The sequence below is a fragment of the Pelodiscus sinensis genome, chromosome 13 (genome assembly GCF_049634645.1).
Source record: "Pelodiscus sinensis isolate JC-2024 chromosome 13, ASM4963464v1, whole genome shotgun sequence".
NCBI lineage: Eukaryota > Metazoa > Chordata > Testudines > Trionychidae > Pelodiscus > Pelodiscus sinensis.
In genome coordinates, this window is record NC_134723.1 from 13,411,989 (window position 1) to 13,438,248 (window position 26,260).

The 26,260-nt window shown below is 43.7% G+C and overlaps 1 protein-coding gene across 4 annotated transcripts in view; it reads right to left on the bottom strand.

The window, feature by feature from the left end:
• KLHL4 (kelch like family member 4) overlaps window positions 1-26,260 on the bottom strand; it is an 89,126-nt gene that overhangs the window by 12,859 nt on the left and 50,007 nt on the right. For 3 of the 4 annotated variants that reach the window (XM_006121432.4, XM_014572706.3, XM_075940742.1), the window contains exons 5-9: window positions 22,067-22,279; window positions 19,322-19,508; window positions 11,046-11,270; window positions 4,177-4,339; window positions 548-760 (exon numbers count right to left, since the gene is read on the bottom strand). In XM_006121432.4, the coding sequence (XP_006121494.1) occupies window positions 548-760; window positions 4,177-4,339; window positions 11,046-11,270; window positions 19,322-19,508; window positions 22,067-22,279 (1,001 nt within the window). Of the gene's footprint in view, window positions 1-547; window positions 792-4,176; window positions 4,340-11,045; window positions 11,271-19,321; window positions 19,509-22,066; window positions 22,280-26,260 lie in introns of those variants that run through there. The other variant, XM_014572705.3, reaches the window with a different exon arrangement.

Sequence of the window (26,260 nt, forward strand, 5' to 3'; positions counted from 1 at the left end):
GGGGAGGACTAGGTTGGATATTAGGAAAAACTATTTCACTGGGGGTGGGGTGAAGTATTGGAATGGGTTACTGAGGGATGTGGTGGAATCTCCAGCCTAGTGGTTTTTAAATCTCGGCTTGACAAAGCTGTGGCTTGGTTGGTTTAGTTGGGGTTGGTTCTGCTTTGGGCAGGAGGCTGGACTCAATGACCTCCTGAGGTTTCTCCCAGCCCTAGGATTCTATGATTTTACATTCGGCTATAGTGGCTATAAAACTAATATAACACCTATATAACTCTGATCCTTTCATTATTACTGCTAAAAACATAAGATAGGTAAAGCATGTAGCCATAGATTTTATAATGCAAATCTAGAAGTACTAATGTGTATATAGGGAAGAACACCTTACGTGCTACAAATTTCCTTACTTCTGCCAGCCTATTGGCATTTTTATAATTTTACTATTGTAATAAATTTTGCAAATGTGATGCTCCAAGCTATGCTATATCCTTTGTTGTGCAGGGACTTAAAAATAAAATAAAGAAATAAATAAAACAAAACTTCTTACCTTTCCACACAATCAGAAAGTCTAGAACAGTGGTTGGAAGCAGGTGCATCATGACCTCCTACTGCATATAAAAATCCATTGTATGTCGCAACACCAACACCTCCTCGCCTCTTAGACATTGCAGCACACATACTCCATTTGTTAGTATGTGGATCAAAGCATTCCATGGATTTTAAGCAGGAGCTGCCATCCCGTCCACCAACAGCATACAATCTATAACATTCAGCATGAGGATGAACCAGTGCTGTAAACACATGTTATGTCTTTATACGTTCATTTTAATAGAGGTGTCATTTGTTTAGCCTAATTTAAAACATGTTAAAATAATCTCTTTGAAGGAGAGTTGGAACAAACTTTGCACTAAGATTCTTTTTCCACAATCTTTTGGAGAATTTGATACTAGTCTCAAAGGGAAAGGTGCTACTGCATTTTTGCACATCTCACTATTAAGTATTTGAAGTAGTTCAGCAAAATAAGATTAAAGAATCTTTTCCACATGAGCTATTCATTATAATAATCTGAAAAGACAAAACAGGAAACAGATAGTCTTAAAAATAATATGAATGATGGTTTTTTATGGTTGACTTGTTAAGCAAGTATTGTTAAACAGTCTTTTTATTCCACTAATAATTTAAAACTATAATAACTGCATCGTACATCAGTTAATTACTTGACATCATTCCCTGAGTCTGAAAGACCTCAACCTCTATTTCAGAAGAGAATAGTTATATCATCCCTTCTATTACATGTGCCTGAAGCAGTGGAGACCACAGTGATGTAGTTTGCACTGTCTTGCCATTGATATTGAGATGACATTTTTCTTTCAACAGCATGGTGCCTTTTGTTTTCCAGGTGCCTGGCTAGCATTAGGGCCTGGATTAAAATGACCTGTCTAAAGTTCAACCCAGATAACATGCAAATGATTCTGACTAGTTGGGAGAAACAGATTACAAGCCTCTTTCCAAAGAGGCTTTTTCGAAAGAATCTTTCAAAAAAATGCCTTTTTTCGAAAGAATCTAGATGTTCTCTTTCGAAAAAGCACAGTTTGTATTCAATAGTGCCTTTTTTCGAAAGAGTACTTTCGAAAAAAAGCATTATTCCTCATAAAATGAGGTTTACCGCAAGTGACAAAACTGCTGCCTTCTTTCGATATACTTTCAAAAGAATGTGGCTGAAGTCTAGACGCAGAGGAAGTTTTTTCGAAAAAAGATTACTTTTTTCGAAAAAACCATGTAGTTGAGACACACCCAGAAAGTATGGAGGCAATGGTGCTTGACTTTTGTAAATCCTAAGGTCCTTTTGGATTTCCAGCTGATTCTTAAGGATTGCTTAGCAACTGCAGTTGCTTGATGTGATTAGTGTGAGAATTTAATTCAGATATGAACATTATCTCTTTGCTTTCTCTTTGAGTTATTAGACTTCTACAATTGCTACTTGAAAATTGCTCAGATATTACATATGTGAGGAAGAGAGAAGTGTATTTACTTAATAGTACCTGACACAGGAAAAATGGAAGATGTGCTTGAAATACTGCACGAGATTCCTATTCACTTTTAAATATAGCTCAAGTTCACATAGATCTTTCAAACCTTGAATGACTTTATACTACACACCAGAGAAATCGTTATCTATTCACACAAACATCATCTTTACAGGTGAAATTATGATATACTTTCACAAAACCTAGCAAGGAAATGCTGTTTGGAACCAAACTTCTTACTCTCAACCACTTACATTTTAACATTTGTATGCTTGTGGCAGTTTCTTTGGGTCTGACACTCTTTTCATTGGTTAGATTTTGTGATGGTTGCATTTTTTAATTCATGGCAATGGATAAACCTCACCTTCTTGCACAGCTGTTTTGGAAGAGGAGGTACATACCTGAATAATATTTTTCTCTTAATGTAAGAATATATACCCAGTTGCAATGTAATGGATATATTTTAAAAATAAATGTAAAATGTACCTCTCCCTTTCTCTGATGGGAAAAGACAAAATACTACTGCGAAGTGTTACTTGGGCAAAACACATTGTGTGTACTGAAACTCAATTAAAATGTTTTCTGGTGTGGTTAGTAATTAGTCAAATATTCTAATTTCAGCAGCACCACTTTAAAAAATTAGACAATGGAGAAACAAGGAACAAATTCTTTAAAATTGACATGGAAGCCTTTCACCAAGTTGGAAGACAGTGGTTGGAGCTAAATCAATCTCACTTGATCTCAATCTATTTTGAGATCAATCTACTTTGAAGTAGGAATAAGAGATCCTCCGGAAAAGGGCTTTTTTCGGGAGGATCGGGGCCAGTGTAGACGCTCTTTTCCGGCTTTTCTAAAAGCCGGGAAAAAGCGGCGGACATTTTTATTTAAATGCCGCGGGGGATATTTAAATCCCCCACGGATTTCCCTATTACGACCTGTGAAATTAACATGCCCCTTTCGGAAAAGGGGCCAGTGTAGACGTAGCCATACTGTACTTTAAATTCTTTTATATAGTCTGAATGTAACATCCTCAATTTTGTGTGTTGAAAGTTTGTACCAAAGATCATTTGACAGCTTCTTTCTTCCATTACACATTTTTGGGTTATAATTTGCTTCAAAGCTATATAAATGGATGTGACAACATAGGCATACAGAGAGGTGTAGTCTAAGGGATCTTTTCATGTTTATCCATGGCCCATAAAACATCTTACCTAGAGGTTTCCATAGAATCAAACCCCTCTCACCAAAAGCTGCTGGGCCATTTCACCTGGTTTTCCAGTTTCCTTCCTGATTATTGTGTAGAGAAAGGAGGATAAAATTGATCCTACTGTACACCAATCTAGGAAATGCTTCATCAATTGCAAAAATGATGCAGCTCCTTATTGAATTGAAAAATGCAAGAAAATAAAAAGTGTGTCTCACTGCACGATACTGGGAGGAGGGGCAATTTTTGGCCAAAGACGCATAGATAGAACTATTTTTGTTCAAAGTTTCTGATACTCTGAAGTAAAACACGCAACACCTATTTTAAGTTCTCATCTGAAAAACCCATGCACAATAAACTACATGGAACTCAGCTTCTCTAAGTTAGATAGAGGAAAAGCTATATAAACCCTGACAAGAGTAAAAAATATGGCTCTGGGTAGAAATTATTTTAAACCTGGTGATTAAAACCTTTCCTTGGCTCTGCATTCAGTATTTTCCCTTCATTTCATTTGCTATTCTTTATTTTGGGCTTCCTAGGAAATAGGAGCTTAGGTTTACAATATTTATGTATTTTGTGGGTAATTATTGCTTGCTGTGTGGCTCCTTTTAGACAATGTACCATCACTCTGTGGCTGATTTTAAAGGGAAGAAGTAAAATGATAACATTTCTTTAAAAGCGAATAGACCAAAATCTAAAATTCAAAACTGACCGTGGTAGTATTTCAAATTAGCATAACTATGAATAGGTAAAATACCATAAAGATAATATTTTGAGGAGTAGTGGTCTAGCATGTTATGTCTTTCTGCTATTATGCAATATTACAAAGTTCTCTTCAGAAAAGAAATTATTAAATATTAAAAGTAAATTGTAACACACACAAAGCGGAGCAAAAGTAAGTAAACAACCCTCTACTCCACCCTTCTGGTTTGTCTGTTTACATACTTGCTATTTAATGCTGCAACCCCCACTGTGCTTCTAGGAGTTGACATGCTAGCAACGTAATTCCATTGTCGTGCTTGGGGATCCCATCTTTCTACTGTGTTAAGATAACTCCATCCATCATGACCACCAACAGCATACATTGGTCCTTCAAGCATTGCTACCCCTTTGAAAAATAGAATTAGGGACAAAAATAGATCTGATATCAGAACATTTCAGTAACTAATATTTGTTCATTGACAGTCATAGTTATGGCTTTTCCTGTTTCATATCTATATCTAGATATGAAATGCGTGTCCATCTGTGAGCCTGTTTGTTCAAGAACTCCTCCTAGGTAGTAAGAGCTAAGACCACGAAATTTGGTATGCAGCTTCCTCTTATCATAACTTAAAGGTAAGGCAAGGTTTGATTCTGTAAAGAAAATGGGAAGTGCCAGGAATGGGACTGTTTTCCAAATGTGGAAAGGGAGGGGTATGACGGTGTGTGTACACCCTGCACAGAAGCAGGTGGGGTTAAGATCCTGTGAGCGGAAGAAGTTCCACCCCTTCACCCATACTGGGAATGCTCCAAATATTGGGTCAGCATAAAAGGCAGCAGAGCAGCTCAGTCTGGGTGGGCCAGTGAAGGAGATAGATCCCCCAGCCAGAGTGCCTGAGCTGCAGTAGCCAGTGACTTAGTCCAGAGGAACTGGAGTCCTAGGAGAATGCTGCTATACAACCCATGCAGAGTCCCAGGGAGAAACCATGGTTGGGGAACTGGGAGACCCAGACACTATATGGGATGTCGGCACTGGTAGGAAGTGACCCAGGGAAGGTGTTGGAGCAGTCTCTCCCAGCCAGGTGTACTCGGCGTGTTTCAGCTGGATTCCTCACCGAAGGAGCAGTAGACCATTCTACTGTTCACAGGACCCTAGGTTGGGACACGGTGGAGCAGGGTAGGCCCAGGTCCCCCTACCAGAGTGCTTGCCCCATCCCTACTGACTGTTGTCACTTGGCCATACTACCCTGAGCCAAGGACTATTTATTGACTCTGGCCATTGGGCCATACTGCCCTGTAACAAAGGCTCTTACTGACTCTCCATGCTGCCCTGTGACACGAGCTATTTGCTGACTCTAACAATTAGCCCTGCGACCAAAGGTACTTTCTGATTCTCTGTCTTGCTCTCTGACATGAGGGCTGCCTACTGACTTTGGCCATTAGGTTATATTACTCTGAGAACAGAGCTGCTTACTGACTCTGGACACTAGACCATACTGCCCCTGAGTGAGGGCTGACCACAGTGGACTCTGACCAGTGGACTGTACTGTCCTGAGAAAAGGGATAACACCATTGACCTTGAGCACTGTGCTTGGCTACCCTGATCTGCAAACGCAGATTTATGGATTATAGAGGCGGCCGGTGACCCTGCAGCCAATTGGGCGGTGTCTACATCCCTGAATATCCTTGCCCCTGTGACAGGGTGTATATATGCTGCCACAAGGGGACAAGAGAGAGAAGGTGATATGGAAAGTAGCCACTGGGGGCAGCAAGAGCAGGGAAGAGCTATATACAGAGTGTCCACTGGGGGCAGCCGCACCGCCAAGAGAGTGGCCAGAAGAGCTGGAGCTCCGCCATCTTGCCTGCCACCAGACAATGTCAGTATCCCCTCTACCCCAAACCCGCTGCCCCTAGCCACTGGGCACAGCGCTGGGGCATGTGTGTGAAAGGCCCTGACCAGCTGGCTGGTGGGGCTGAGGAGAGAGAGAAAGTCCTTGATGGGGAAGCAGGGCTAAGAGGAGACAGAAGGCCCTGCCAGCCAAGTGCAGGAAAGAAAGCTATACTGGATGGGACCTCCTGCCCCAAGCTCCTCCTCATCCCCCCAACCCTCACTCTTGCACCCCTCCACACCCCCAGCTTCCTGCCCTGGCCTACCCTCCATCCCTGGATTCCTGCACCCTTCACACTGCCAGTTCCCTGCCCTGAAAGACCTAGGAAAAGCTGGGTAAGTCTTCTAGTTAATTTATACTATTATAAAAAAAGAGGCGTACATCACACTATCTGTCATAGAAAACATTTGAGAAGACTTGAGAAGTTGCTAGGGGGAGGCAGGCCCCCAACCCCACTGTCATGATCATGAGGGTTAGCCAGCAGCCTGGGGACTAAGGGGTTCACTATGTCCGGGTATGTCTACACTACCCCCCAGTTTGAACTGGGGGGGGTAATGAAGTCATATGGAGTTGCAAATGAAGCCCGGGATTTGAATTTCCCGGGCTTCATTTGCATAAAGCCGGCCAGCGCCATTTTTAAATGCCGGCTAGGTCGGACCCTGTGCCGCGCGGCTACACGCGGCATGGACTAGCTAGTTTGGAATGAGGTGTACAGCTAGTTCGGATTAGGAAGCCTAATCCGAACTAGCTAGTCCGTGCCACGTGTAGCCGCGCGGCACGGGGTCCGACCTAGCCAGCATTTAAAAATGGCGCCATCCGGATTTATGCAAATGTAGCCCGGGAAAGTTGCTTCCTTTGCAACTCTGTATGACTACATTACCCCCCCTAGTTCGAACTAGGGGTGTAGTGTAGACATACCCTCCCTTACCTAGCCAGGTGGAATGTAGGTAGGAATGTAGGTAGGAATTTCAAACTAGGACAAAGGAATTTTTTGGTTTTTCTCTCCTTTGCTCTGGGCAGTTCTCTCCAGCTATTGAGGGGGACAGACATGAGGAAACGAGGAGTAATGGTAGTTCGGAATAGGAAGCCTAGTCTGAACTACCTAGTCTGTGCAGCGTGTAGCTGTGCGGCACGGAGTCCTCACTAGCGGACATTTAAAAATGGCGGCTCCCGGCTTTATGCAAATGAAGCCTGGGAAATTCAAATCCTGGGCTTCATTTGCAACTCCGGTTGCCTACATTACCACCCTAGTTCGAACTAGGGTGTAGTATAGACATACCCTATGTTTCCCTCCAAGAAAAGACTCTTTCTTCACTTTCTGTAAGTAGGGTAAAGTTTAGATAAATCCGTTAGGTTTCATTGTTTTATGGTTTGAGTATGGGATCTGCTGTCTGTGCACTTTTAAAAAGATGTTTTGGCTTTTCTTTGTAATTAAGTTCTAGGCCCATGGAGTTCTCCCGGAGTATATTTTGTTACTTTTCCATCTAGGCATTATGCTTGCAACAGGAATATTGTGGTGATAATAAATGTTTTCTCTTTTCCTTTTAGTAACCTGTTATTGGTTAATGGTGGTGTCCTGCTTTTTACTTTAGGGGTGAGATTTTCCCAAATGGTCTCTCTCCTGGTTTCTTTATTAATTTGGGTGGTGGCAGCGGAAGTTTTATTCCCAAAATCTAGACTTTTAAGATTTTGGGGGGAAGTTTTATACCAAATCCTGGTAGATAAGGTTTTGGGGTAATTGCTGGCCCCCACTTCTGCATTTATCATTAGCCATGCCACTTCTCCTTAGCCATGACACCCTCCTACAGCCCTGCCCCCTCTGCTGATGCACCGCTCCTACCACAGGGAGGGGAAGAGGAGCTGTGCACCAAGCACATGCTTGCCTCCTCCACCACAGGGAGGAGAAGAGTGCGTGTGCTCCAGCCTCCCCAGAGCAGCAGGGAGGGAGGAGGTCCCGCAGCCCGAGCTGGCCAAAGCCTCCCTTGCCCTGGGAGAAGTGGGGGGGGGGGGGGAGGAGGCCACATATGCACCACCCCACACACATCACAGGGAGGGGAAGAGTGCATGTGCCCCAACATCCCTGGAACAGCAGGGAGGGAAAATGATGCATGGCACCAGCTCCTTCCTCACCCCTGCCTCTAGGAGCAGTGGAGAGGGAAGAGGCCCACACAGCTCTAGCTTACCCGCCCCCAGGAACAGCGGGGAAGGAGAAGGCCATGTGTACCCCCCCACAACCATGGGGAAGGAAAGAGCACAAGCACACCCCAGTATCCCTGGGGCAGTGGGGAGGGAAGAGGATGCATGGCGTGAGCCTCCCCAGTCCTGGGAACAGTGGGGAGGGAGGCCACATATATTTCTACCATCATAAAGCTTCATGACACTGAGCAGAATGAAAGTCCCATACACTTAATGCAATTTCAGAATTTCTGCTGGGAAATTACTGATTTTCATTCAAAGACTCCCGTCTCCAGAGTTTTGCCATTTCCATTTGTACCAAACACTTCAGGTTAGTAATAGTATATGTTTAGAACTTACACATAAGATCATAGATGCTATGCATTTAGGTACAGGAACAAGTATTATTCAGCTTTGTTTTCTCAATTCCATTTAGGAATGAATAGTTCTTCATATTATATATGAAAGCTTTATGTTATGTCTTTATGTCTTTGTTTCATTTGAATTTGGATGCCTAAAATTAGGCTTTTAAATCCCTATCTACAGACCTAAATATAAATGGCCCAATTTTCAAAAGGCACAAAATCTCACTCAAGCTAATAGTAGCTAGAGGTGCAAGACAGTTTTGAAAATCAGTCTAATTTAAGAACCTAACTTTAAACATTTGGGTTTTAATATTATAGCCTATATGGTGGGTGAATCCTGCCCCACTAACATCAATAGTAAAACTCCAATTGATTTAATTTTGACCAGGATTTCACCTGTTTTATTGTCCATTGTTTTCTCAAAGCAAATAGTTGCAAAGTTGAGCTGAAAGAGCATTAAGCTGTGAGGTCAGCACAGAGTACTTTGTAGAATGGTAATACATGCCTGGGGTGCTTGATTGGTTATGAATCAAAATCACCAGGTTTTTTTACTTTTTAAATTATTATTCTTATTGTGTTTACAATAATACCTAGCTTTATGAACAGCTCAAAGATTTTCATGAAAAAGTTGTTTCTAGAATCAAAGCCCTCTTAATTCATATACTACAAATTATCCCAAAGAAGGATTTTCAACTTTTTGAACCCCTGCTTATATTGCACATCCAGCCTTAAATTTGTCCCTGTTTTGATTGTTTGCAATTGTTGATTTGATATACAATATCAAGTCTCAAGGCACATTAAGTTTTATAAGCTCTCGCAATGAGATAACTGGTAAAGTAAAAGCATAGTTTTTTTCTGAATAAAATTGAAAAGACAAATTAATTGGGTTTTGTGAAGTATGTTGATTATAGGATGTTTGTAAATAGATTGGATTTTGCATATTTATATTTAATTAATGTGTCATAGGGCCTTATTTTCAGCGGTGCTATGAAGTATATGACATTGTAAGATCATTGTGTATTGCAAATGGATCCCTAGATAGTCAGAGGGACTTTAGAATTTCCTACTAATTTATTATTTTACCTTTATATGTAGTTTTACAATGGAAGGCCAGTGCAAGATTTTGGGTATGTCTATAGAGCAAAGTTATTACGAAATAAAAGCTGTTGTTTTGAAATAACTTTCCTAGCATCTACACAAGCCAATTGCTATTTCAAAATTAAATTGAAATAGCGGGGCACTTATTTCGAATTTGGTAAACCTCATTCTACGAGGAATAACACCACATTTGAAATAGCTATTTCAAAATAAGTGCTGTATAGACACATATTTCGAAATAGGGGGGCTCCAGCTTTCCCAGGGTGCCCTGGTGACCACTCCAGCCTCAACCAAGAACACTTCTCTCCCTTCCCCCTCCCTGGAGCCCTTAAAGGGGTTGACTCTGGCCACAGTGCCAAGCCTGCCAGCCCAGAGCCAGGAGTCTGCCAGGGCCCAGAGAAGGTGGGTGCCTTCCTGGTCCAGGGTGGAGATAATGGACCTTATTCAGCTTTGGGGGGGATGCCCCCAACATCCAGGATCTCCGCATTAGATGGAGGAACGCGGCCATCTATGGCAGGATAGCTGCCAGCCTGGCCACCAAAGGCTATATGCGAACCCAGGAGCAGGTCTGCATGACAATCAAGTTGGTCTGGCGAGACCCCCCCAACCCTAAGCTTCCCCTCCCCCTTCTTCCCTTTGCTTCCTCCTTCCAGCTCCCTCCTCCCAGGTTTCCACCCTCTCTTCTCCCCTCTCCTGCCTCCTTTTCCCAGTCTCACCAGAGTTCCAGTCCCTCCCCACCCCCAGTTTTGTTAAATAAAGAGAGTTTGTGTTCATGAAAATACATGTATTTTAATTGACATCAGGAAGGGGGGTTAGAGATGGGTAAATGGAAGGTCGTGAGGGAGGAATGAGGCCCAAACCCCTAGTAGGGCAGACCAGGGAGGCTCTTAATGCTCCTCAGGGTGGAAGCTCTCCAGCAGGGCCTCCTGGATTCTGACAGCCCCCCGATGGACCTCCTGGATGGCAGCCTGCAAAACGTGCAGCCAGGCTCGCAGCAATGCGTCCAAGAGAAGCACCAGAGTGCCCTGGGGCAGCTCTGGCTCTATGTTGCAGAGTGCTGTGGTGTCCTGAGTGAGGGCAACCAGAGCACGCAGAGACAAAATGCTTTGCTGTCCCTCATCGAGGTAGACAAGCAAGCAGGGAAACCTGAGAACTGGATGTCCGGGAGGGTGAAGGGGGTCCCTTTAAGCACAGACCACAGGCAGCAGCCCCACACAGTAACTCCTGACCTGGTTCCCTGCTGGAACTGGTTCCGGCCAGCCTTAAATACTATTCAGAGTCCACTCAGGGTGGACACATAGCAAAATGCTATTTTGAAATGCATTTTGTGTGTAGACGCGTTATTTCAAAATAAGCTATTTTGAAATAACACTGTAGTGTAGACATACCCTTTTAGATAAATAACAAACACTGGAGGGAGGATTTTATACCAGTGGGAAAGTAGCTGGTTTTGAAAAATATCCTGTATAAACACTGTTTTATATTCAGTAAATATTTAAGAAAAATGGTATTTATTTGTATCATCTTAAAACCAGTATTATTAATCTGTAAATGTGGTGCAATATATATTGTACAGTAACTCTCTTACCTAAGCCATGTCTGTGTGTTGACATTGGAGGCATTATAGTCCAGACTTTGGTAGCTGGATTGAAACATTCAACTGTATTTGAAGTTTTCAGGCCATCTCTTCCTCCCACAATATAAAGCTTGTTTTCAATTACTGCTACTCCAAACTGCAATCGTCTGCCATTCATGGTACCAATTTGTATCCAACTGTTTGTCCTAAGGTCATATTTCTCAATTGTAGTAGTACCTGTTAAAAGCATAATTATCAAAACTTTAAACTGCATCATGTGATCCTTAGTGTTTCACATTAGTAGTTTGTGACAACTCCCTCTCCATTACTCTTTTTAAAGAAATGGCTCCTGTCAGAAATTCAGTAATTGCTGTTGCTTCCATAACTCTGATTTATCACAGCAGGGAGGCCACTGCTCAATAACTAAGGTAGGCAGGAGGCAATTGTTAATCACACCTCTGATTCCAAAGATCCCTTTTAGCATGGTTGGGAGGTTTGGGAAGTTTCGTTCACATGATCCTGAAGACAATCATATGGAAAAAGCAAACTGATTTTCTGCCTGTCCCCTAATGTGAATAAAATCTACTAATTTTGATGGAAGTGAAGGCAAGTACCACATGACCTGCAATTAGCAACTAAGATATGGTTTATGGGCCACCAAAATACCAGCAGAAAGAAACTGGAAAGAAGGTTTTCAATTTGCTGCATAGTGCCCTCACAAATCTAGTCCAGAATGACTCCACCTCTGTACTTTTTAAGTTTACTGAAATAACCAATACAATATTGAATGTTCTCTTTATTTCCCTCTGGTGATTTTTGCAAACTTTTCAAAATCTAATTACTTTTGAAATTAATCTGCCTTATCTCTACTGCTTTGAATAATGCCATGGAAAATATTGTTTCCTATGAGACCCTGTTTAGAAATGCTTAACCAAATACATTGGGGCTGCGTCTAGATTGGCATGATTTTCCGGAAATGCTTTTAACGGAAAAGTTTTCCATTAAAAGCATTTTCGGAACAGAGCATCTAGATTGGCACGGACGTTTTTGCACAAAAGCACTTTATGCGGAAAAGTGTCCATGCCAATCTAGACGCGCTTTTCCGCAAAAAAGCCATGATCGCCATTTTTGCAATCGGGGCTTTTTTGAGGAAAACAAATCTGAGCTGTCTACACTGGCCCTTTTGCGCAAAAGATTTTGCCTGAACGGGAGCAGAATAGTATTTCCGCAAGAAGCACTGATTTCTTACAGTAGGAAGTCAGTGCTTTTGCAGAAATTCAAGTGTCCAGTGTAGACAGCTGGCAAGTTTTTCCGGAAAAGCGGCTGATTTTCTGGAAAAACTGGCCAGTCTAGACACAGCCTGGCAGAATAGTGGGCAATGAGAGTAAAGAAGTTTATATTAACATTTTAAAATGGCTTGTCCTTTTCATAGTTTGACTCCTCCCATCTTTCCATTCTGATCTTGTCCCCTTTTCCTAAATTTAAACATTCTTCCTCTTTCCTATTATCTTTTATTCTGAATTTCTATATCTTCCTCACTCTCTCTTTTACTGCTCTCTTCATTTTGCTTGCCATGTGCTACTCTTACCTTTGACCCTCCCCCAGTCCCTCTGGTCTCGTGCTGGGTGAGGTTTCCCAAATCCTCCCTGATTATTTCAAAAGATTAAAGAACCATTCAGTCCACTAATTTTAAACGTAGGTGAAATTATATTAATTGTGTGTACAGTGTATCTGTGCATTCTAGCTATAATTTTCAGAAGAGCTGAGAGGAGAAAGGCACCTCGCAACCATTCATATTCGATGTGATTTGGGAACTTGGCAACTCTGAACATTTCAGCAAAAAGTGCTTAGTTTTGATCTTTTTTGAGCTGTTTATGATATCCTTTGATAAACACTAAAATCCTGCCTGGCACTGTTATTGGTTGTTTTTGGAGGGGGGATATTTCCAGATAGTGGGATGTTCTCCTTTAATCACAGAAATGCATTATTTGTAGACATGATAATTTATTCCCCTGCCCAATGTTGTTGCACTAGCACTGTACATTAGTTAGTTCAGTGTTGATTTGCTCTTACAAATCGAATTCAGCTCAAGATGTGAGTCAGAGCAGTCATGGAAAAGTGGGGAAGTGAGGAAATACTGACTTCCTAACCAGCAAAAGGCAAAAGTTCAAACAAATGGACTTTTTTCCAAGATAATGAGTGAAAAGAATCATTGATGGGAAGTACACGTCCTTTCTTTTTATAGTCCTTACTTGGAAAAACTTTTTTTTTCATGGAAAAAACCCTAGTTTATCTTTAAACTCTCAGTTCTTGGTAGCAGATGAGTTCACAATTCAATCCAAAACAAAGACTCACTCCAGCCACTACAACTTAATTTTGTTTGATAAAACAGACTTCAGAAAAGAGCCCCAGTTTCTTTCCTTCAATTAGTGATGTGTTTCACATTCAACAAATTGTAAAGTTGCAATTATTTCAAACTCTCAAGGAAACACAAATCAATCAAGTTAAATATTTTCTTGCTCTTCATAACACTAGCTGTTATGAATATTTTATGTTCAGGAGGCGAGCTGTCATTTTTTAAGGTGCTCAATATATTTAATACTTTTTAAACCTAAAAGTGAAATGAGTAACTGTCTTGAAATACTATTAATATTATTTCATACAGCTAAATGTAATAAAGGAGCAAATCACTAGACTTGAAACACCTTATAACATTCTATCTATCTACTTATTTACTGAAGAATGGGAGATCTGTAATGTAATTCTATGACATTTTGGAATAATTGTATTTCCATGCTTACTCACAGTAAATGCAAGGATATGATTTTGCACAATATTAATTAGCATGCTCCCTATTGTATGAATTATTCAATTTTTCAAGTGACAGACATAAAAACATGTGACCTTTACTTCCAGCCTTTTTTAAGTAGTTTGAAAAGTCTGAGGCTACGTCTACACTGAACATTAATTTTGAAATAAGCTATTCTAGAAGATATTTTCTGAAATAGCTTATTTCAAAATAGCACATCTACACACAAAATGCGCATTGAACTAGTGCTTAGCTATTTCAAAGCAGAGCATCCACACTGATTGGACACTAACTCACATTTACGGTCACCTGGAACTACTTCAGGCAGGGCATCATGTCAGCAGATATTTTGTGTGGCTGTTTCTTGAGGCTATCTGAGCTCTTGCTTAAAGGGACCTCACCTGTACAGCAGTGTCTCAGGCTTTATCTCTTTCCCTAACTCCTTGAGGGACAACAAAGCCTTTTCCTTTGCCTTCTGTGGTTGCCCTTGCAGACACCTCAGCTTGCCAGACATGGAGCCAGAGCTGCCTCTGGGCAGCCTTCAGCTATTGCAGTTTGTGCTGCAAATCATGGAGCAGTTTCTGCAGGCCACGCCCTGCAGGAATCCAGACTTCAGTTCCTCTGGGAGACCCTCCTTGGATCTCTGTGGGCATGGCTCATGCACATGGATCTCACTCACTCTCTCCTGGACACCATGTCCCACACCTCTGGTGTCTGGACACCAGTGCAGATTGGTGGGACCAGATTGTCATCGAGTAGTGGGGAGATCAGCAATGGCTCCAGAATTTCAGGATGAGGAGGGACATGTTTCTGGAACTCTGTGAGTGGCTTGCCTCTGCCCGCAGGTGACAGGACACTCACACAAGACCTGCCATCCCCATCCAGAAGCATGTTGCCATTGCCCTCTGGAAGCCACCATGCTGGATAGCCACCAATTTGTCAGGAACCAGATCAGCATGGGGAGATGGAATGCTGGGGCCGTGCTCATGCAGGTATGGCATTCTCTGGCTATTGCTCCAAGGGAGGGTGGACTGCAGGAATTGGGTTCCCTAGGGAAAGGTGGTGGTGCAAGCCCCCTCTGCAGGAGGTTTATTCACACCCTGAAAAAGCCCTGCTGGGGGTTGGGGTGAACGTGAGGGGTGAAGGGTTGCTCCTGGTGAGTGGGAGAGGGAGGATCAGGGCAGTAGGCTGGAGGGACTGTCAGGGGCTCTGACACCCCTGTGATTCTCTGTTTATCTCCTTCTGATGGTGATGAGGGGTATCAACACCATCCTGCTGCACAGAGTCATCCACCTCGGTGATGTGGATGCCATCAATGCTGGGTTTGCCGACATGGGCTTCCCCAACTCAACTGCGGCGGTGCTATTGGCACCCACATCCCCATCCAGGCCCCCAGCCACTGGGCATCTCTCTTCATCAACCATAAGGGATAGTTTTCAATGGTCCTGCCACTTTCCCCTGGGCTGTCCCACTAGAGGCCTGTGCTTTGCCTCCTCTGCCTTTTTTTCTACACCCCTCCTTTCCCCACCTTCCCCCTTTCCCTGCTGAGAAAATAAACATTCTGCAATGGTCCCACTGGGGCCAGTTCACCAACATTTATGTTGGGTTGTCGGGGAAGACACACAACGCAGTGTCTTTAGAAACTCTAGCATGTTCCAGAAGCTGAATGCCAGAATTTTTTTCCCTACCACACCATCAGAACCAGGGACATGGACATGCCTATCTGCATAATGGGGGATGTGGCCTACCCTCTTCTGCCTTGGCTCATGAAGCCATACACCGGCCACCTCAACCCCTCTCGGGAACAATATAATGCCAGGCTCAGCAGGACCTGCATGGTCATAGAGGGCACCTTCGGCCATTTGAGGGCATGTTTCAGATGCCTCCTCACCCAGATGGACCTTGGGGAGCTCAACATCCCTCATATGGTGGCTGCATGTTGTGTGCTCCACAATGTGTGTGAGTGGAGGGGGAGGCATTCCTGCCAGGGTGGGGGTTGGAGGCTGACAGCATCTGCAGGGCCTTTGAACAGTCGCACACAGCTACCATCCAGCAGGTACATCAGGGGGTCGTGTGCATCCAGCAGGCTTTGATGGAGAGTTTCTCCCCCGGGGGGCCAATGACACTTTCCCCTGGGCTGTCCCACTAGAGGCCTGTGCTTTGCCTCCTCTGCCTTTTCTTCTACACCCCTCCTTTCCCCACCTTCCCCCTTTCCCTGCTGAGAAAATAAACAACATTTTTGTTTTGGAAAAAATAAAATTTCTTTTTCTTTTTATTTGGGGGTCAAAGAAACTGGAAAAAGAACCTGGGAGATGGGAGGAGAGAATGGGGAGCAGGGGGAATAAGAATCTTGGAGGAAGCTGGAAGGGGAAGGAAGGGGGAGGAGAGGCTCAGGGATGAGGTTGGGAGTAGTGCCTGGCCCTGGTGATCCCACCACCACAGGAATGGGAGAGGGAGTGAGAGGAGCTACAGCAAGCACAGGAGTGGGAGGAGGAGCAGGCATCATGGTGGCAAGGAGGTAGTGCACAGCCATGCACATGGAGCAGCCCTGCTCCAGCAGTTCCCACCAGGTGTCTTGCCATGGCTGGATGTCTTCTTGGAGCCTGTGGTCAATGGTCAGCTCCTGGAATCAGAGTTCTGGATGCTGCCTCTTGAACTCATCCATTGGTCTCCTGTGCCTGCAGGTTTCTCAGGGTCAGGAGGCTGCCCTCGGTGGTGTCAACTGTCCCCCTCTCGCAGATGGTCTGGCTGTGGAGAATAAAGAGAGATGGTCAGTCATCCCAGGGAGCACTGTGCCTGAAGCCTAGCCCTCATCCGTGAGCTGAGAGCAGCTGTTCTCGGCTCAGTCAAAGGTGATGTGTTTGGAGTAAGGCCATGTGTACTCTGGCCAGTGGGCCCATTCCTACAGAGGCCCAGATGTCACCGGGAATGGGTGCTGCCCTGAAAGTGTGGGCTTGCCATGTGCCATGGGCGGGACTTCTGTGTGCCATGTGAATTACCCCAGCCCCCTTCTAGAGTTGGCTTGTAGAGGGAGTCACAAGCATGGCAGGCCTCTCCAGGCACCCTGTGGCCAATAGCACAAAGTTCTGTGGCATACTCCTGGGGCTGTGTGGCTGTGTGGTATGACAGGTGCTCCCACATGCACAAGCCACTGCACAATCGCCATGTCACAAGGGCCAAGCAAAGAGTGCCCAGCATCCCCTCCACCCCCGTGTGAAAGGAATTCCCTACTTCCCCAGCTTCAGACAATGCCTGGCACATGTCCACAGGGAGGGGTACTGGCTCCTGGGTCAGGAGGGTGCTGGTGCTGGCCTCCTCTGACTGATCCTCCTCCTCTATCTCCTGCTCGTCTCTCTCTGCCCTGAGGATGACAATGGGCATCTCGAAAGGGGGACCATAAGAACATAAGGAACATGGGATCCAATGGACAGGAATGGGGCCTTGAGCAGCCTGGCCTTCCATTAGGGCTGCACACACTCCTGCAGTTGGCAGCACTGTCCCTGGGAGTAGGTGCTGCCTCTAGCGTGCAGGCATGCCCATGTGCCGTGTGTGACACTCCAAAGTCTATGTGCATGTGTGTGTGTCCCCTTGTCCCCAGCCTCCTTCCAGGGGTCAGAAATGTGGGCGGCTTCCCCAGAGCCTGTGAGCAGGAGCCCAGAGGTGCTCTGGTGCTGCCTCTTGGGGCTGCATGGCGCAGACTGGTGCTGCACATGCATCCATGTGCATGGACTGCAATGTGACAGCCAAGCTGAGAACGCCAAGTGAAGATCGTACCACATCCCCTCAGTGCCCGGCATCCGCACTCTGTGTGTGTGAAAAAATAAGAGCACTCACCTGATGATCCCTCTCAGGCCTTGGAGGATGCCCTGGATGCATTCAGGCCATAGGGTACCGGCTCCAGGGTGATGGTGGTCACCGTGTTGGCTGCGTCCTCCACCTTTTTCTCCTCCTCCTCCTTCTCCTCATGGGCTGGGACCCCTGGGCAGGTGACGATGGGTGTTTCCAGCCCTGAGTCTACCACCAGGAGTGGGGAAGGGGCTACACCGCCCCCAGGATGTAGTGCAGTTCCTCAAAATAGGAGCAGGAGTGGGGTCCTGGACTGTAGCATGAGCTCCTTCAATTCACTCCGGACCTGCTATAGAGCCCTGGTGTGGCCCTTCATGGCCAGGCTGTCGGGCCGTAGATGTCGTCATTGCACCATCTGGAGTGGAGATCCTGTAGGTTCTCCTCATTGCCTCACACCTCAAGGAGGGCCAGGATCTCCACCCCAGACTAGGATGGCACGTGCTTTTTGCAGTCCCTGTCAGGCTCCTGGGAGCCCTATGAGTGCTCCTTGGAACAGGCAAGGGATTACCTTGCCAGATGTGTGGCATTGGTAGCTACACTGGTGCTGGAAGCTGTAAGGACCTGCTTCCTGCCACGAGATATCCCCCTGTGTCTGTATGTTTAAGAGCTTCCAGGGTACAGGAACTAGAGTTGTGATGAGTGTGGGAGGAGTGGCCAGAAGGGCACCTGTGATATTTCCTGGAGGCCTTTCTTTTCTCGACAAAACTCCCTATTCTGCATTAACACATACCCTTTTCCAAAAAAGCTTTTTTGGAAAAGGCTTTATTCCTTGTGGAATGAGGTTTACCGCCATCAGAAAAAGCCATCCTTTATTTCTACTTTCTGATAAAATAACAGAATGGATGTTATTCTAGAAAAACACTGCTGTGTAGATGAACCCTAGAAAGAGAAGCAGGGTCCCTTCATGATCCTTTGTGGGAATCGTACAAGTTTCCCTTTCTCCTTGGGTGCTGTGAAGGAATTTTTCCCAAGTCAGGATGGGCTTTTTCATCTTCCCCACAGCCAAGGGGGTTTGATTATAATGATAGACAATTCGTCCCAAAATCTAGAACACAGCTGTAACAATTAGTCTTCAGTGACAAACTCTATGAATTCTCATTGAAGTACTGAAAAAATGTTATGTTTTGTTGCAAAAGTGAAAAAATCAAAAGTCTAACTAAAGATTCACTTTCATTAAATATGGATTAGCTTTGTTTAGAAGGTATGCCATTTTAGAAAATGATCAGTAATAAATTATACTTTTATATGATCTAATAATTTTGAAATTTTTTGTTTATTCTATTTTTCTTTCTAACTGTTCAGGATTTGATTGAGACTAGAGTTTGAAGTTTCAAAACAAAATAAAAACAATTGTTTCACTGTGTTTCCAAACTGTCTCATAATTACTGCAGAAATCTGTACTGTAATACTCTAAATTTTAAGTGTTCCTCTGAATTGGATTTGAAGTCAAAACTTGGAGAGGAAAAAACTATTACTTTCTGCTAGAAGACAGAGCACAGAATGAATGGATATTTTATTCTCTTATCCCTAAATTCCCGTATTTCTATTAGAAACTTCCTAATGATCCTATAACTTCTTTGCCAGTTATTATCTGGGTGTTGCTAAAATAACTGAAAACAACTTCTGAACTTGCCTTTAGTAGCATCCATGCCTCCTACGGCATAAAGTGCACCCACTGTCGACTTCCTAGGTTTAGTCCGAGGACTCTGCATCATGGACCTTCTTTCTGGTAGGAGATGATACTTCATAGCTTCCATAAGAAGTTTCTGACACTCAAGGTCATGCGTGAACATTGGGCTATTTTCAAGATCTGCTAGTAACTGAGAAATGAAACATTGATCCAGTGGTTCCCAACCTTTTTTATACTGGGGACCAGCAAACCCATTTGCAAACTTGCAGCAAATAACAAATATGCAAGTAAAACATTTCCTGCTTGCCAAAATCTGTACCCTCACCCCTTCATACACTCTAAATCTGACTCCTGCTGCCCCATATTATTTTATTCAGTCCCAGTGGCCAGAGCTACCACTCACTGGATGGATCCCAGCCCCCTGCCAGGCAGCAGGCTCGGTCCCCCTCCTCCCCACAGCAGATCCCAGCCCCGTCTCCACCCCCAGCAGGCCTCTGCCTCCCGCGTCACGCAGCCGTGGCAGGTCTCAGCCTTCCCATCAAGCAGCAGGCTCCAGCCCCCCTATCTTCTCCTGAACTGGTCCCAATCCCCATGCCAGAGCAGAACCCAGTCACGCACCATGCAGCCATGGCTCAGATCCCACCCCCATCTGCTGAAACTGGCCCCGGCTGCTCACCACGTGGCTGTAGCATAGGCCCCACCTCCGGCTGCCAGAACAGGCCCAGCCACTCACCACACAGCTGTGGCCTCTCCCACCCATAGCACTGCAGCCACACTCCACATAGCCCTGCCAGCTGGACCATGTAGCAGCTGTTGAAGTTGGAACCAGGGGCACAGTGAGACTGTTCCAGTAGGGGACAGCCTCATGATGGCCCTGGTTCCAGCCCTGCCCGCTGCCCTACTTACCCTGCTGCTGATAGGGAACCACAGTGGGCAGAGCTAATTGAAAGCTGGGGGCATGGCTGGGCAATGTGCTATGGCCTGGCAAGTCAGGGTTCACAACCCGCCGCCAGTCTGCAGACCATCTGTTGGGAACCACTGCATTGATCTATACTCAATTAAAAGGTGGGATATAGCTTAATATCTGAAGCAAAATCAGAAATCTAATTATTTTGGGCTGATCTTTTATTTGAGGTTTGGCATAATCCAAATAAATAATCTGGTGCAAAGTACTGTATTTAAGAAAATAAATATTTTAAATATTACTTTTACTCAATCTTGCTCCCAATGAAGTCAATGGCAAAACTCCCTTTAACATGCGTAGTAGAAGCTGGACCATTACAGTTCAGAAGGCAAACTTTACTAATAGAGGAAGTAATTAAAAGTCTGTTATGTCTTTTTTAAATGAAATATGTGCAATATGTTGATATCCAACATGCAACTGTAGAACCTTACGCTCTTCGGGAACCTGTATATGGTGTGTGGAGTCTAGATTTGATCAGCACCTCATATTCTGATATGCAGACCAGAGTGATCAGGGTGTGTGGCAACAATTTATCTACAGTTAGAAGATTTATCTTTATGTTTTTGTTAACACATGTTCCAAACCCCACTGCTCTGCCCAAGCAGAACTCAACAAATAGGAATGTCTTAGAGAAAGGAATGTGTGCTTGTCTTAATGTAAGCAATAAACAGAGAGGGATCGACAAGCAGAGGGGGAAAAAAGAAGACTCAGCCGGATGAGATAAAGCCAACAGACAACATCCTTCCACATCTGAATCTACAAAAAGGAGGAGCAAACACCCCAAGGGACCCTTTTTCTCCCCCTGCCTATGCATTCATTGTCTTGGAAGAGAAAAGGAAACCAGTGCTAGATCTGGGTGAGGGGCCCTGACCTGAGAGTTTTGCCAGTAATTTTATGGAGCATATTATCAGAAACTTTGCTTGAATCTTATATAATGTTTTGTTAGGCTTTAATATGTATCTTTATTTTCTGACTTTTATGCCTCATTACTTATATTTAAATCAGTTTCTTTGTAGTTAATAGTTTTTTTTACTGTTTTATCTAATCTGGAGTTATCTAAATTGAGAAGTATGAAGAATTATTTGGGATAATAAGATGGAATATTTTCCTTTAAAGGAATAACAGGTTTTAAATATTTTTAACATTCTGGAGATGGCTGAGCAATACAGGACATACAGCTCTGTGGGAAAAGCTTCAGTGTGTGTTGAGGTCACTCTGCATAATAACTGAGATCACTCTGCATAATAAGAACCAGAGAGTAAGCCAAAGATGGCTGTCAGATGAAGTTACACACAGACCTTCAGTGGAAAGGCTGCTTCTTAGGTTACGTCTAGACAGCGGGGCTATTTTGGGATACCGGAAGTATCCTGAAATGGCAATACCACTTCCTTAAATGCACCCATTAATTCAAAATATATTTCAAAACAGTGGGTGCACTATTCCAGCATCCCTGTAACACTTGAGGGTTAAGGGATTTGTCAAAATAGTGCTTTATTTTGAAATTTGGTGCTGTGTAGACAGTGCCCAAATTCAAAATAAGCTATTTCAAAATAACCTCGAAATAAGATATGCATAAATTGCATAGATTATTTCAAGGTATGAGTGCTGTGCAGACACACCTTTAGTGGCTCAGATCGAAGCTACTGCAGCAAGGCACCCAAGGTTGTAATGAAACATCCCACTACTGTTCTGGAGTATACAGAACAGTATGTCACAGCAAGGAAAATTTGTTTCCCAGGTAGTGATTTAGAGCTATTGTCCCTTAATAATGTACATTCATATACCTGTGGTGGAAGTAGTGGTAGTCTAATGTAAGAGAGAAGCATTCCTAGGTCTTGATGCCTGCTTTGCAAATCATGTTTCACCCACATCATTAGAGCCTGGAATATGGCCTCTTCATCTGGTATATTGATGTCATCACTAGAAAGGAGTTTTGCAATTTCACTAGCAGGAAGCAAAAGAAATTCCTGATTCTTTATTACTTCTGTGAAGTGTTCCTAGAAAAGAATAGATTTAATGAATTCATGGTATTGCCACCCTGATACAATATTTGAGCCGAGAATGCATGTTTTGCATGGATTGTATGTTTCCTATTTCCTGTTTCTATTAGAATCAAGGCAAATGTTCTACAGATCATTGAACCGAATATGGTTTTTTCAGTACAGACAAAACTATTTTCTGTAAGAAATTATTTTCCATTCCTAAAAAGAAATATGAAGATAACTTGAAATGTAGAATTCTATTGAAAATTCTATAGGAAAGGTCTTCAAGATTTCTATTGTGTATACTAACCTTTCACTTGTGAATTCCAGACAATGACTTATGACATAAGTGAGATATCAAAATGAGTTTTGTGGTTTTAGCCTTTTTAAAAGGTACTATATGAACAAGATTATTGCTACAGAGGCTGTTAGATCTAGAGAACAGGGACTGTCCAAACTGCCATAATAATAGTATACACCAGTATCAACAAGAACAATTAGAATTCCTCTGGATCTTACATCTGTTTTCTGAGACCCTGGTAGCTGGTTCTGAGTTGTGTGCTCCGTTTTAGCTCAGCTCCCTCTACAATCTTCTGTCACCCAGTCCCCTTGTGGTTAGCAAAGGAGCTCCCCTACAAAGACTGTGCATTGGGTTTTTTTCCCTCCATGACTACTCCATGAGAACTTTGAGGAAACTGACTAACTTTAGCAGGCCTGTATGCTGAGGGGAGCCGTGTGAAGGGTGCAAACACCCCTCCCCCAAAGTTCCCCAGTGTCACCCAAACATGAGGAGAGTCAGCCCTTCCCTGTGTCATAATTGACTGCTTAGAGTGTACTGAGCATGCTCACTGGAATGGAACATGCTCAGTAAGAGCTAGTGTGACTGCTACATTTGTGGATTCACACAGTATTCCTGGCTCACATTAAGAAGAGGTTCAGGGCAAATTACAGTGGAGGGATGGCCAGGGTGTGAGCAGGGAGTAGAAATTAACTGGTCTGGGGTGTCAAGTGACTTTAGGGTGAGGCAGAAGTGGAGCTGGAGGGGAAGAATCAGGTGGGGGGAAGGTAGGATCTGGGGTGTGACTGGGGAAGGAGAGATGCTGCCAGCCCCCATACAGGAAGGGGAAGGGTAACAATTACCCAGTGGGATGAGCCACCTGCCAAGTGTTCAAAAGAAGGGGAGGGAGACAGAAAGGTAGAGGTGTACCAGAGTCCAGGGCAGCTATGATGTGCTCTTAAAGTTACCACCGCAGAGCCTCTCTGCCTTTGCAATGCTATAGCACAGGGGACTGAATGTTGTAAACATCTCACATGCAGCCTTTGAGGGAGAGTGTAACACATTTTGAGGATTTAGAAGTCTCTTACCAGTTTTATATGTCATTGTAAAGTCTCATGAGAGTCAGTATTATCAGCTGCTGTGATTCCCTGAATTGCACTCTTGTCTTTGTAAACCATTTTAATTACAGTTGTGCTCCTTTGCAAATGCTAGTTCTATTATTTTTATTAATCTGTGCAATGCAAGTCACTGTACTATTCATTTTTATTTTAATAGTAATAGCTAATGTTCAAAATAGTTTGTTACTAGTAGTTAATGGTTTTAGCAATACCAGCTGTGGTTTTTGCACCTTGATTTGTACCTTGGAGTTTATTTTACTTTTTTTTCTTTTTTTTTAGCACAAGTTTTATCCTACCAACTCTGTGTTCTTGGGGAATGAGGGCATAGTATCTAGCTTATCTGACTCATGAAAGACATCTCTCCACCCCGTGTCTGCTTGAACCAAAGCAGAGGCTGCTTCCTGGAAGCCTCCTCTGCCTTCCCCTCCTGCCCCACGCTGCTGCCTCTGATAGGAGTGGGGGGTTCAGGCAGCAATGTGGAGATGGTGTTAAGGGGACCCAGCTCTTAAACCAGCTCTAACCAGCACCAGCTCCTGCTTCCCCACCTCTCCCTTTGCTGCCTCTGATACAGAAGCAGTGGGAGGAGGAGAGGAGTGAGTAGTCAACTTGACTACCCAATAAGCCTAAAATTATTGAGTAGTTGACTAGTTGCTTACATCCCTAACCTAAACCCCTTTGAAAGCTTCCCTAGCCTCATGTGAATCCCTCCATTAGTATACAGAATGGAGAAGACAAAGCCCAAGGCAAGAACCACATCCTGCACCCTCATCCCCACCTTGTTCCTGCACACCAGCTCCCACTGAGACTCCCCAGCTCTCTTCTACGCTTTCCTCCTTCCCAGACCCCACATCCCCAGCCTGTTCCTTGCAGCCCCCTTCCACATATTGAACCCCTTATTGTTGTCCCTACCCTAGAGCCTAGGGGCCCCACAAAATCTATAAACCCTGGGTTCCCAGAGGAATTAAACTGTCTCTGGGGGAAAGCCCGAGCAAAAAACAAGAAGACACTCATTAAATGAGTAGTAGTAAAGCTGGATCACAGAGAACAAATCATTATATCACCAATACATTCTCTAAATCAAAGTAAACGGGACCTTACTGAATTAAATGTGTCCAAGGTGATACCTCAGTTCACTCCAAATGTACAAACATTCCATAAGGGGTGGACAGCCTGGCTAAAATTATGGTATATTGGCAAACTCAAAAGAAAAAGAACCCCAAGGGGTGTATTAGAAACTGTTTTGGATGGAAATGGATTATGAGTTGGATGCCACTAACATAGAGGTATTGACAAACAAACTTACTAAGTTATGTTACAGCTGAAATACATGAGTTGGGAAAGTCTATCAGTGCATCCTTGTCAAAATTAGGAATGGAACAACAATTATTTTCTATAATATTGCCAGTATGGCAACAGCAGGAGGAAAAGGATTTGTTACTGTTAGCAGGAACTATGGGATCAATACAAGTAAATGTGTCCCTAGCATTAGCCTGTACACAGGCCCAGGAAATAAGTCAGCAATTCAATTGGTCATTCAAATAATCCAGGAAGGTATGCAGGGAAATTTGCTTTTGGAAATAAGAAAAATGTTGAGGGAAAGTGTTGGAAAAGAATGGAAAAGATAATTAATGGCATGGTGGAAATTGGCAAATTGGTAAACTGGTAAATTTTACCCTAAACAAAGATCAAATGGTTCTAAAAGCATATGTTGTAACTGTACACCCTAGTGTACAGTTGTACATATGTAGTAGTACACCCTTTTTTGGGTTGGGGCCCCACACAGGTGAAAAGCAAAAAAAACCCACAACTCACTGGATGTGGCCTCTGACTGAGAAGGAGAAAGGCATCCCCCACATTCCCCTCGCACACTTAGGATATGGATAGACTGTATCCCTCTGTTGGCAGAGGGATGCAGATTAGGCAGGTCGACATTGCAAATGAGGCAGAGATTTAAATATCCCATGCCTAATTTACATAAAAATGGCTGCTGCATTTTGCCGGCTCAGCACTTTGTCGGCAAAAAGCAGCAGTCTGGGGGGGGGGGGGGGGGAAATCTGTCGAAAAAGAAAGCCTTTTTTGACAGATCCTGTAAACCTCCTTACAGGAGGCATAAGGGATCTGTCGAAAAAGAAAGAAAATCGAAAAAGCAGAGGGGTTTTTCTGACATTGGTAATCCTCATTCTATGCGGAAGAAAAGGCATGTGTGGACACGGAAGAGGGAGTTTTTTTTAAAGAAGAGGAAAGAGGAAAAAGCACATAGCAATCACAGCTGAAATGCGAGATAGCGTCCATTCAGAGTGGACGCTATCTTTTGAAAAAGCAGAAAGCTTTGTTATGCACTTTTGCAGTGTGGAAGCTCTCTTTCAGAAGAAGTTTTTTCATAAGATGTCTTTCGGAAAAGCTTCTTCCAAAAGAAGCCTGCAGTCTATATATAGCCTAACAAAAAAGCATCCCCACCATGTATTTTAAATTTAACACTACTGCCCTATTCTGTCCTGTGAATTTTTTAAAATTAAACTGAACTGAGAAGTAAATTAACACAGTCTGAAGTGCCTGTTTCACTCCAGCTTGTTGGTCTCTGATATGGTTTCCTAATTTTTT